Raw genomic sequence first — 14,182 nt, forward strand, 5'->3', positions numbered from 1 at the left:
TTGGCGAATCTAAAGTCTTTCAAGCTTTTGTTTCAATTTATAATTTGATTGGTGATGAACACGCATATATGGCATTGTCCCATTTTCTAAATCAAATTCTGCCCACAATATATACAAGGAAGGAATCAAACGTAGAGATAACAATAAAACAAGTACCACTTGAGTTAAATCAGATTATTAATTAGAGGCTTAACTTACATAAAATTGCTTCATTTGGAATTTATAATCATCTCAATTCATTATTATAATTTTTTTAAATCTTAATATAAAATATAATAAATAATTTAACTTTTTCAAAATTTAAAATAATAATAATATTTTATCATTATAACTCAACTCAATTCAATTCAATTCAATTTAACATCTAAACAAATTAAATTTTTAGTCAAGCAGGCAAATGGAGCGATTAAAGTGAGGAGATAAAAGTAACTTCTTCCTTAAAGTGCCGCTAGCTTTGATAGTTGGCCGTGACTGGCATAAATTATTATTATTTTTTATATATATTTAAAAATGAAAGTAAAGATTAACTTTTCCATTTCTCCTACTCCTTTTTCTTAACAACCTCCCTATCAACAAACCTAGCAAAGAGTTCACATGAAAAATTCAAAGAGAACAGAAGGAAGAATATTGAATTTTATTTAATTGACTAATCAACATAGACTTATGTTTCGAGTCTACAATTTACAAACAATTTAAAGTATTCGGTGTACCTAGCCTTCCACCTATTTGGTATGGCATTTTTATGTAGAAAGTTTCAGGCTCATCCTGTTAAACTCATCTTTCACATCTCTTTCTTGGTTTTCAGTACAAGTTTCTAAGAGTAAAACATAATTTATGGTTTCAAACAACAATTAAACAAGCAAAGCATCATGATTTCCTACCAAAAATGACATTACGAATAATCACACATGCATGTGATTATCTTGAGTAAAATAATTTACATAAACCAGGAGTATAACAAGAGAAAAATTATGAGAAGCCATAATAAAAAATTTTATAAATTTTATTATTATTCACAAATTATCTCAACTCATATTATTTTTAAATCTAAACAGAGTCTAAGTAAAAATAAAAATTAAAAAATTAAATATATAAACAATCTAAATGAAAAAAATAAAATAAAACGACTTAATATTACTCAAAGTTTGAACATTCAAAAGTAGAAATCAAAAGAACCACCTGTGTAAGATGGCATTTCCTAACCCACGATTGATGTTATAATACAAAAAGAAATAGACAATTAAAAGTGTTGGGACCTTACTATCCATGACCAAAAAAACAATGACTTGACTCGACTCGACTCTAAGATTGATGGACAAGACTCTACGTTAGGATAGTGAAGATATCTCAATATTTTTCAAATATTCTCGTACTATTAAAAATATTCTACATGCCTAACGTAATAAACCATTTTCATATCAAAGTCTTTTTAAAAATTATTATAATATTTATCAGTATTAAATATAAATAAAAAATAAAATCACTATAATATTTATCACTATTATATATAAATAAAAAATAAAATCACTATAATATTTATCACTATTAAATATAAATAAAAAATAAAATCACTATAATATATAAATAAAAAATAAAATCACTATAATATATAAATAAAAAATAAAAGGGAGACATATAGCAAATGGTGTGTGACAACATCTTGGAAGCTTGATTGAATCGTATAAATTTAGAAAGTATAATAGAAGCCTCCAAAAAGTGCTATAATAGATGCAAGCAAGCCAACACAGAGATCCAAATCGAAAAAATCTGCGAAACAAGACAACCAAAACATTGAACATGCCAAAAAAAAAAAAAAGATCTATTTTTTCACAAATTATATATTAGACGTAAAGTTTGCTTTAAAGTTCCAAACTTTTCAGCATATTCACATCAGATTGTTCCACTTTATAATTTGAGATAGTTTGGAGGAATTTTTAGAGAAAGTGGTCAGAATAGTGGCGAAACAGAGCACAAAATTTTTTACCTTCCAAATCAAGCTAGCCAGATTAGGATTCAAAAGGTGAATTGTCTAAAAGAATTTGAAGTTTGACATTTTTACATGCAGTAAGATCAAATAATCATTGATAAGGGCTACTAAACCTGTACATGAATATGAGAAGCAAGAACACCATAAGAAACCTAATCTTATCACATGTATAGTGTCTGATACAAGGAAAGATAACCAAAAGACAAAACTTCATCACAAACTGTACAAAGATGCTAGTATTAATAATAATATACATATATACCTGGCCAGATTCAGCATTCAGTAAAAAGCCTAACCACAGTACTAAGAGCTTATTGTTGTTTCTCATAAATTTCGCTTGCATATTTCCAGTTAATAACCTTCCATATGTTCTTCAGATAATTGGATTTCACATCACGGTACTGCATGAGCAAAAAAAAAATTCAGTTTTAAGTAAGAATGAGGATGATTATTTCTGGTTTCAAGTTACAATGAAATGACAAAATCATGCAAGAGACCTGCAGATCATTTTATATTCTGCCCTTGAAACAGCCGAGATAGATGCTCAATATACCCAAAGAAGCAATCCTCATACTGAGAGGTGAGCAGAAGCATTTATCATCATTGCTACGTAATGGGAAGAAAGAAAACAACATCTGAAACCATAAACAATTACTACTCTTCATTTTAAATTTTGTCATCCACAATCACACATGTCGATGTGAGTTAGTTCATAAAAGAAAGTTTCATAAGATTCTATTCTAATCCAATATGTTGAAGTCATGCAATGTGAAACAGCCAAATTCAGACTAACAACATCTTTGAAATAATAGCAGCAGCAGTAAATTCACCTGCAGGTAGTATGCATGCTTCCAAACATCTATTCCAATCAGCAGGACCAAAGCTGATCCTCTAGTTATAAGTGGATCCTGTAAAGTTTTATGTCAACAAACATAATTTCAGTCACTCATAAAATTTAAAGAACAAAAAATAGAATATCTAATGCACCTTGGAATCATTGAAAAGCTAAGAGGACATAACGCTTACTAACAAATATTACTAATTTTTTCACTCAGATTTTCTATCACCTAAAATGTTTAAGTATTCACCATTGAATTACCATTTTCACATAAACGCGCACATAGTAGCAAAAATGTTCTTAAAGTCTCAACTGCAAGTAGCATCAAACTACTCAGGCACATAACATGCATCTATATTCTTTAAAAAATGACTTAAACAGCATAGCTTTGATGACCATACCTGGTCTAAGAGCTGCTCCCACTCTTTATCCAGTGCAAGCCACTGTCTAGAATTCAATTAATTATATAATTCCCCATTAATTGATTTATGAGATCCATCCAATATATTCAGAATCTGATGTAACTCAGAGAATAGCTAAAATAAGTTTTTGAACACTTATAACCTATCCAAAGCCTTGCAAATTAGAAGCACCTTCTACATTGACTTTCTGAATCAACGCGTCAAGAGAACCATACTATGTGTCAATGGCTAACCCCAGGGAAGGCTTTGGCGGCGAACCACCTAGTTCATATCATAATAGTCTCATAAATGTGATCAGGGACCCACAAAACGACATCGAATGAAACTGAATAATCAATTGCTCACACAAGAAACCAAATAAACAAAAAAACAATAATGATAACTTCGTTTGGGTAGCGAAGATATCTCAACATTTTTCAAGTATTCTCGTACGGATGAAAATACTCCACATGCCAAACACAGTGAACCATCTTCATATCAAAGTCTCTCCAAAAATCACTATAATATTTATCATTATTATATATAAATAAAAAATAAAATCGCTATAATATCTATTATTATTATATATAAATAAAAAATAAAATTACTATAATATTTATCACTATTATATATAAATAAAAAATAAAATCACCATAATATTTATCACTATTATATATATATAAAATAAAATCACCATAATATTTATCACTATTATATATAAATAAAAAATAAAATCACTATAATATTTATCACTATTATATATAAATAAGAAATAAAATCGCTATAATATTTATCAATATTAAATTAAAAAAAATTAAAATTGCTATAATATTTATCACTATTATATATAAAAAATAAATAAAATCACTATAATATTTCTCACTATTATATATAAATAAAATCATCATTGAAAAAAATCAATCATTGATGAGACCCACACATTTTTCAATTATCTATCCAAAAGTCAACAACTTAACATACTTCATACATCCAAACAACTCAAAATACTCTCAATGGGACCCATAAACCCACTTCAATCTATACTCATAACTATTCATAAACATTCTCAACACTTCTCAAGTATTCTCACTACCCAAACGTAGTTACTTTAACGGTTGACAGATTTTTCCAGATAATCGAGTGGTTTATTTGACCTTTTCCACAAAGATTTGGCAAGAGCTAAATGCTAAGAATTCAAAATTTGTTGGCTTTACTTTTATCTCAGTACGAAAGCATTTTTTATACTTTCAATTGATGCAGGGATTAGAAAATACCAGAAGAGAGTACAAAACGGCGCTACGACCAAATCCTTCACTCCAAAGAGCAGAGAGAGAGATGAAACCTCCACCGTTAAATTTGATGGCGCTCTGAAGCCAAACGGTGGTGGAAGAATCAGCCATGGTGAGGGGGTGTTCGAGGCGAATGAGGGGTCTTGTGGGTGAATATCCTCCATGCGTGATGGGTCTCATGATGGATTTGGGTGGTATTGGTGGTTGTCTTTGTAGATCTGGATAGATGTGGTGGTTTGCTGGTGGTGGTTTTTAGTGTTTGGGCACGGTTGGGCTTCGGTATTGGTATTTGGTGGTTTCTGGACAGAGGGTCGACGAAGGCAAAATAGAGAGTGAATAGAGGTGGAATAGCTGCAAATGGAGACAGCGAGTGGCGTCGCTGGTAGCTACCGAGACTAAAAAGGAGAGAAATAAGGAATTATCACTCTTATACCAAGCGACAAGCGGTGGGAAAAAAAATTCAAAATTTGATAAGAGCGGTTAAAGCGGTGGAAAACAAAAAGAAAAAAAAAATAGAATCTCAAGAAAAGGCTCTCGACAAGAAGACAAAGACACACTCTGAATCAAGAAACATAGTCCGCAACCAAAGAAGATGAAAATCACTCATAACAATTGGCAAGCGGTGAAGGCGGTGGGGAAAAAAATAAAATTCAAAATCTGATAAGAGTGGTGGAAAAGGAAAAAAAAAATTAAGAATTACGAAAAAGAAGGAGATTAAGAAGGAAAGAAGGAGATTTTGAAAAGCTAAAGGATCGAAGGCTCTCAAGAAGAAGACAAGGAAAAGCTCTCGAAAGCTGAAGGATGGAAGACTCCGAATAAGAAGACAAAAAAACAAATTGAAAATGGACAGAGTGGAAAGCGAGAGAATTTGAGGTGGTGAGAATTTGAGAAAGCGGTGGAAAACGAGAGAAGGAAAATTTAGCAGTTGAAGCGGTAGACAAGACGAAAAAAAATTTGAAGCGGTAAACAAATGTAAAAAAAAAAATCGAGAAGGCGGTGGAAAACGTGAGAAAAAAATGTAGAATCGTGATAAAATTGACACAGAAATTTGAGAGACAGAGAAAGAAATTGTAAATTCAGAAACAAGGACATAAACGAGAAACATGAGAAAATAAAATAGAAAAAGATGAACCAAAATAATGAAGGACGCATCAATAAAATGAATATAAAAGCAGGGGCAAAAAAAAAAAAAAGTGAAAGACAAATAAGAGAAATGAACAAAAAAGTAGGGATAAAAAGGATAAAAAGATAAACAAAGGGATATAGCAGGGGCAAAAATGAAAAAAAAAAAAAAAAAAAGATAAATCAAGGGGCAAAACTGTATGTAGAAGCAAGAGTAAAAATGGAAAAAAAAAAATAGACCAAGGAATATAAAAGGAAAATAAATATAAAAACAAGGATAAAAAGAGAAAAAAAATAAACCAAGAGGTGCTGCTTATTAATTGGCATAATAAGATATATATAATGTATTGAGTATAATTATATTTTGGTTCCTCCAATATATTATGCTCGTTAGTCGTTTTCTCTCCCTCCACTCTCTGAACATTCTGTCTACTTCACACGTGAAAGATTGTAGGGTATTATTGAATATGAGCAAACTTAAATGAAAAGTTATATTACTTTTATCTCAAACATTTTTCACTGGAGACGTTTAGTTACGGAGATGACTTATAAAATTCTTAAAAATTATTATAATTTTATTCTTAAATATTATTAAAACATAAAATAATTTTCAATTTCAAATTTTTAAAATTTTCATCTAAAGATCACCTAATCATTATCGAAATAAACAACTAGTACAACTTTTACAAACTTTAAAAATAATATTAAAAATATTTATTCAAACAATTTTTTAATTTTATAATATTTTCGTTGAATTTTTTCTCTTATATTTCTAAAAATCCAAGAAAACATTTAAATTCAAACCATTTTACTAATATTCATAAATTTCCGAAACATTCCAATCATCCAATTCGACATTACTCACTTTCCATTTTCTTTATTGCACATATCTTTTTTTCTAGCCAAGAGAACCATAATAAAAGGAAATGATAATAATATTCTCTTTTTTTTGTGACAGGATTTTGCACATATTCTCTTTTTCCTATCCATCAGTTCTCTCGGTTTTAGGCTTTAGCTGCTTAGCACTTCCACGGAGAAGTTTATCTTCTGTCTCCAACCAACATCATCTGGACAATTCAGATAATTTCCCATCTTTTAGTTTTATGCAAGCCCAACCTTTCTTCTTATTTGGTATGATTTCCTAACAACGAATATTACCTACCGGCTACCACCTCTTATTTTATTTCCATTCTACTATAATAAAGTGGTATTATTGCCCATCAACTTTTAAATTTTTCTTTAAATAAAAGTATGATCTAGTAATAATAAAAATGTCACATTTTACATAGTGTGATGAGAGTGGAACATCAGTGTGGTATGTTACATTATTTATTTTTTTCTATTACAAATGAGTAATACTATATACTACACTAGAAGTAATGTTACATATAACATTTATATCACAATAAGTAAAATGTGACATTTTTATTATTACTGGATCATCCTTATATTTTTTGGAAAAAAAATCAAGGATCAATGGACAGTGTCACCATATCGTAGTGATATAAAAATGAGATGAGAATGTAGTACATAGAGAGATTTATTACCCACTAACAAACATCATACCCATATACAACATTGGCATCCAATTCCATGGATTCATTTATTTTGTAAAATTGCATAATTTGAGAGGAAAAGAAAAGGAGTTTGATAGACCTGATTGCATTGCTCCTCACAACAATCACTGATGTCTGCATCTCCCTTTTTTGTGCCTTGGTCAACAATGGTATTATTTTCCAAGATATAGCTTTGCAAATATCTAGAAGAGAATGTCATCATTAAGACTGTTCAACCGGGCTAGATTTTTTCCCGATTCTAGTTAGGTTTTTGGCCCGGGTCAAATTCGGGCCGAAACCCGCATTCTAATAATCGAGTTCATCCGGTCCGGACTCGGGTACGAAACCTAGGTTCCATAAAAAACACCAAGTACCGCCCAGGTTTGTATAAATTGGAAGAGACGTAACCCTAGCCGCTTCATCTAATCTCGCATCCGTCTGACTCTGAGACTCGCCCATCCATCTCTCTCTCTCTATCTCACATCCGCTTCCATCAATCCATCCCCCTCTCTCTCTCTTTGACTCTCGCTGACTCGCTGAAACCGTAGTATCTTTGTCGAGCAAAGCTCCGTCACTCATTGAAGAGAGTGAATCTAAGGTCTTTTTCAGTGATTTCATCTTCTTCTTACTGTTTCTTTTGGGGCTCGAAGGTCTTCCCTCAGTACCGATTGAAGAAATCTCGTCATCTTCATGACCTCATTGTCGTCGCCGACTTTCTGTCATCCTCTTGTCCCCAAGGTTTGTTCTTTGTGATTTGGGTAACATTTGTGTAGAAAATGAAGTACCAAGGAAATATTTCTTTGTAACATTTGTGTAGAAAATGAAAAGAAAATGAAAAGGGGAAAAAAAAACCTCATCCTTACAACAACAAGTAGTACTGGTCTTGGCTTGCTTTCTTTGCAACAGTTTTTTTAGGATTTTTTCCTTTTATTACTTTGTTGATTCGGGTCTGTTTTGATGAAAATGTTTGAATGGAAGAATCTTTGATAGATTTGGATTTTTTTTTTTTTTGTTAAACATGGGTATTAAGTATATGCTGCTCAACATGGGTATAAGTAGGTTGCAGTGGACTTGGTTGTGTTCTTGAGAGCTGAAAATGATTGGCGGTTATGCAGCCTCCTGTCTGTAGCTTAAATCTCTTCTTTGTATGTTGGTAGTGAAGCTGTTAAAACTTATTGTTTTTTATTTATTAAATTGGTGTGGTTTATGGTTGACAGTTATGCACCCTCATGTCTGTAGCATGTATATAGCTTTAGATAGCAGACCATTAGCCCTTTGTTTCTTTTACTTGCATAACTGTCAACCATAAGGTAGGATAAGCTATAACTCTCTTTTGACATAACATGGAACTGACTTCTATTTCTGCATATCGCTTGCAAGAATTGTAATTAATGATAATGTCATAAATTATAATGTTTCCTATGGTCATCTAAAGATAGCATCATCTGCCATGATTCTCTTCTTATGTCCCCAAAGGAGAAAGTGTTCCATTCCATTCCTTCATACAAGTACATGGGTTTATTCTGAATAGAGTGTAGATTTGTCTTGTGATGTGTGACTCAGATTTAATGAATTGTGAACCTAACATGCTGTCTCTATCCTGCATTAGGTGGGGATTCCTTTCACATGCAGGTATGTGGGTAAAAGCCATTTCTTGCATTATATGCCCTTCATGTATTTCCGTTCACAGGAACATGTATTTGGAGTATCATGGCTTACTGAATTGGTTTTGAATTGCTTTATTAAATGGTTTGGTTGATAGATTGAGTTTGATATTATGCATTCTCTTGTGCAGACTCTTGCTCTTGATTCACATTCGTATTACCAATCTCAGTTCAAAGTTCAATGGGACTGCCAATGAGAACTAACCGCAACATTTGAGAACTAACCCCAAAGAGTCACTGAGTTGGAATACTGGATTAAAAGTTGATGATGGAAGACCATGCAACTGATTGTAAAATTCATATATTATAATTTTGTAATTTTTGTGTTTCATAATGTAATGTATAAATATAAAATAATGTAATATGTAGTGCATTGTGTGTTGCATGCATTTTACATGATGAATATTGTATTTATTTTCTTTTGCATGCATTTAGTTAAAATGGTATTTAGGTTGTAACTTTAGTTATTTTTTACCTAAAATTTAGTTTTCCATTTTGATACATTTTTATCATTATGGACAATGTTCCATTAGTATTATGCTTTTTAACAGAAATATAGGCTTTTAGATAAAATTAAAAAAAAAAAAAAAACATTATGCTTTTCAACATCATCATTTAAAAAAAAAAAAAAAGTTAATAACCTGGAATTTTGTTTAAAAAAAAAAAAATCCAAGTAGAACCCAGAACCCGGATTTCCGAGTTTAAAAAACTCGGATTCATCCGGGTTTCAGCCCGGGTTATAACCCAGCTAATCCAGCCCATAACCCAACTCGGGTTTGAAATTCGGGTTCCGAGCCAGGTATACCCAAATACCCGGTCCGGAACCCGGATGAACAGCCCTAGTCATCATATTGCTTGTAACACTAGAACCTCCACTTCCTCCAATGCATAATTCCCCAATGACAATCTAAAAGCCAAAAACACATCCCATTTCAGCACTTGGAAAGTTCCAGACAATCACAATCTTATAATCCGAGTGAGGTGGAGGTGATGATATTGGCTTAGCATATGGGCATTATGCTTTCAAAGGAAATCCTTTGTACCCGTTGCACGAAGCTTTAGAAAATGTAGCAGATTGCTTGATCAGTACAATCTCCCCACCAATTTGCACAGAAATCTTCCTTGTGGAAGAGCTCCTAAAATAAAATAAAATCCAATTGCGTAAAGTTGCTCCTGACGATCATTGATGTCGTCACACCAAATTTCTGTGTGCAATTCTGGGACAATATTCTTTTCTAAGATACAGCTTCGGAAAGATCTTAAAAAGAATGTCATCAACTTGTTCACTATACCAAAACCTCCACCTCCTCCAGAACATAAGGGGCCTAACAACAATCCCAAAGCCAAAAACAAATCCCAATTCAACACTTAGGGAATTCCACTCAAATCCCAATTCAACACTTAGGGAATTCCACTCAATCACACTCTCAGAGTTGGAATGAGTTTCTTCCAATGTTGGAGGTGAGGATGTTGCCTTTTCGTCTGTGCACTTTTCTTTCAAAGGGAAGCCACACAATCCTTTGTTCCCTCTATAAAAAGTTTCTAGGAATGTACCAAATTGCTGGATGAGTAGAATTCTTCCCACCTATTGATTGAATGAAAGGTTAAGGACGGATAGAAATGTAAGATCATCTGCGAGTTGTACAGGAATCTCACCAGTAAGTTTGTTACTTGAGAGATCTAGTGACTCGAGATGACTCAATTTTCTCAAAGATGGAGGCATTCGGCCTGTAAAAGATTTATGCGACATGTTGAGAATATATGGTAATTTCAGTTCTCCGATTTCTCCGAGTATTGGCCCCTTGAAATTGTTGCATGATAAGTCAAGGGAGGTGAAGACAGTGAGAATCTTCACCAGTTCCACCACAAGACCTTTGATGGTAATTGCTATCGTATCTTTATAATGAAGAGCAGCAAAATTATCTTTATAATGAAGAGCAGCAAAATCATCATCGAATCGAAGGTGATTCAGCTCTGATTGAATCCAAAGTTCATCAGCCATCATTGCCTTCCAAGTAGAAAAGACATTTGTTGGAAGTTTACCACCGAAGTTTTTTGACCCCAAGTCTAAAATTTGAAGCATTGACCAGGTGGCATTAGAACTTAGACAACCTACTGGGCCATGAAATCTGTTAAATCGCAAAATAAGGACACGCAACATGGATCCATTCTTCAAGTGGCATGGGAAAGTGTCCTTCATGTTGTTGTTCCCAATGTCCAAGACCTCCAACAGTCTGCAATTGGCTAAAGATTTTGGTACCTTTCCTTCCAGTTGGCTTTTGTTGAGAGCTAAAGTTTGTAGACTACATTTTCTTGCAAATGTATAAGAAACTATACCAGTGAGATTGTTTCTCTTTAGATTCAGCACTGCTAGAGGCCCTCTTGTCCCAGTCAAGCATTGGGGAATCTTGCCACTAAATGAATTGTTAGACATGTCTAGAATTTCAAGACTTGTAGCATTACATACTGATTTAGGGATATTACCATAGAATTTATTGCTTGAAATCGAGAATAAAATAGCATCATAAAGCAAGTTACCGATGCTCCTTGGTATATGGCAAAGCAAAAATAGTTCCTTGAGAAATCCAAGTATAGGACTCCTGGCTGAAAAACTGGGAGTGGCCCTTGGAGCTGGCTGGATTGAAGGTCTACAATCCACAAAGTAGAAGATTGAGCAAAGGTCTACGATTCACCAGGTGGTCATGAGACATATTTAACTCAGAGAGACTAGGAAGATGCCAGATCCAGTCGGTATTTCTTGGTGAATTTGGATGTCTGAGATGTCCAGGCTATCTAAATAGGATTGGTTTCTCAAGCAATCAGGAAATGTTTTCAACTTGCTGGAAGCAGGCTTAATTTTTAAATTTGAGAAGAAGGGAATAATGAGGAACTAGTTCCATCACATTCAATCAACAAGTTATTGTGTGGGAGATCAAGCTCAAAAAGATTGCCCAACTGCTGAAACATGTTAAGCTACAAGGAGCCGCTGAAGTTGTTTGAAGAAAGTGAGAGGGTTTCAAGACCTTGGAGTTTAAAGATAGACATGGGTATCGGACCTTCCAAGTTGTTGCTATTTAAATCAGGGGTGTTCAGTAGGTAAGACGACATGTTGGAAAACTCATTTAGTTGACCAGAAAATCAATTTTTGAAAAGAGAGAATTTCTGCAATGATGGAAGTGAAAACAAAGAAACCGGAATACTCCCTTCAAGTGAGTTGCTACTCAAGTCAAAATTTTCGAGTTTCAGAAGTCCAACCCATCGAGTGGAAGTAATCTCACCTGTTAAATTATTATCTGCAAGATTAATTAGGGTCAGATTCTCGGCAATGCTGAATGATGGAATTGATCCACTGAACAAATTGGATGACATATCCAAACAAACCAATCGTGTGAGGCTTGCCATTGAGTGTGGGATACGTCCACTGAAATGGCACTGATGAAAATCTATTACAGAACATTTTACGATTACCAATAGAATTTGGCAATTTTCCAGAAAAACTTGTAGAGCTAAGCTTCAAGGTTTGAAGAGATTCATTCCGAGGAAATTCTGGCAAAGAACCCTGAAGTTCTCCATTACATGTTAAAGTCGAGCGTCTGCAGTGTTGGAATATGGAAAATCTTCTATGGAAATGTTCCATTCAACCCACAAGAAAAGAACCTTAAACTTGTTAGACTTATTAAGTCTGCCAAAAACTCTGGAATTGAAGTAGAAAGATTGTTCCAATCTAGACGAAGAATGGAGAGAAACTACAAATTTAGCAAGGAGGAATCAAGAGGTCCTGAGAGAGAACAGGTTGGCAAGCTCAATACTCTTAAATTTGGCAATGAAGTTGATATGGCCCGACACCATTCATGCCCTTTAGCTAATATGTTTACATGATCAAGATAGAGTTCCTTGAGCCCAAAGAGGTTTTGAATAACGTAGCTAAATTTGGGCTCTAAAGTGTCAGATTCGACCCAGTCGAGCTACTTAAATCAAGAGTAACCAACCTTGTGAGGTATGAGATCTGAATGAGAATCTGTCCAGCAAAGCTAGCACATGACAGATTCAAAAAACTCAGATTCTAGAGCTTTTTCAGATGGGATGGAATATGGGAAGAATCAAACCTGTGTTTTGCCAAGTTAAGGTTTTGGAGATGCTGGGGACCAAAAAGGGTACTTGAATTGTCAACTCCCCCAAAGATGGATTCTTCACTCAAGTCTTGTAACACCCCCTTCCCGTAGGCTAGGTGTGTCACGTATTTTTCGTGAAAAATAAACCCGGCAAGCGATTCTCTAATTTCATAATTGAAAAATAAACTGAAGTAATTTATTATGAAATAAAAGGTCTAATAAAAATGTCTTCCAAAAAACATTAAAGAAATAAACTGAATAAATTCGTCATAAAAGACACATTTTATTTTAGAAAGTCTGAACAAAACTAAAATGCTTCTTCTACTCCTGGCCTGCCTGCTCGTAATCATCATCTTCACCTGGGTAATTAAAAACATGAAAATAAACTAAAATGAGTCAATGACTCAGTAAGAAATCTATCATAACGAAAACGTAATAAACATAAAATTTTCATAAGAACTTTTATGCTGAGCTTAAAATTCATGACTGTTCATACTGATGTTCATGCTATGTATGACTGGTTTAACTAAATTAACTGACTGATCTGACTGATTTATCTGACTGGCCAACACACTTAACCCTGTGTGCAAGGTTGTGCACCGGCCCCACATCCCGCTGCAGCAAGGGAAACCGCTGATAGTATTCTAACATACTATGGTGGACCACGACTAGGTTCATGGCTTGCACACCACCCTGAACTGAACTGAACTGCATTGGTACCATGCATCTGAATGGCCATCTTATTAACTGATCTGATATTATCTTACACTTGAATTTAAGATGGCTTATGTGTCTTATACACATGAGATGCATGACATAATACATACATAATTATAATTTCTGAAACTGAAACATGGTGCGGAATGACATGATCGTATGCTATGTTGGATGACATGTTTGCATATGACATGAGTGGTTCATAAATAATGGCTGTCAAAGAACTGGCTTGAATAATACATACATATAAGCTAACTGTGATGATCCTAATTTATGATCAAATTTACTTACCTCCCTGCGTTTCTTCTTGAATAATACTTCGTAACTTGTGACCTATATTCAATAAATAACTATCACTAAATTGTTTGGAAATAAATAAATACTAATATCTTACTTAACTAAATTCAGAATTCTAAAAGATAGTCAAACAAATATTTTGTTTAACACTATAATCAATAAATCCTAGTATTCAAATTACTTAAAATACTAATAACAT

The 14,182-nt window shown here is 33.5% G+C and overlaps 1 protein-coding gene and 1 pseudogene across 1 annotated transcript; both read right to left on the bottom strand.

Annotated features, from left to right (window-relative positions):
• Nucleotides 1–2,298: 2,298 nt before the first annotated feature.
• Nucleotides 2,299–4,695, bottom strand: LOC108995146 (annotated as a pseudogene).
• Nucleotides 4,696–10,442: 5,747 nt separating this feature from the next.
• On the bottom strand, nt 10,443–11,291 carry LOC108995134 (receptor-like protein 43). The gene has a single exon (XM_018970635.1). The coding sequence runs from the start codon at nt 11,289–11,291 to the stop codon at nt 10,443–10,445; it is 849 nt and encodes a 282-aa protein (XP_018826180.1).
• Nucleotides 11,292–14,182: the final 2,891 nt, after the last annotated feature.

The sequence above is a fragment of the Juglans regia genome, chromosome 4, assembly GCF_001411555.2.
Source record: "Juglans regia cultivar Chandler chromosome 4, Walnut 2.0, whole genome shotgun sequence".
Taxonomy (NCBI): domain Eukaryota; kingdom Viridiplantae; phylum Streptophyta; class Magnoliopsida; order Fagales; family Juglandaceae; genus Juglans; species Juglans regia.

Bases quoted from the DNA above. Each gene is read 5' to 3' on its own strand.
- LOC108995134 (XM_018970635.1), bottom strand. From the start codon at position 11,291: ATGTCTAACAATTCATTTAGTGGCAAGATTCCCCAATGCTTGACTGGG.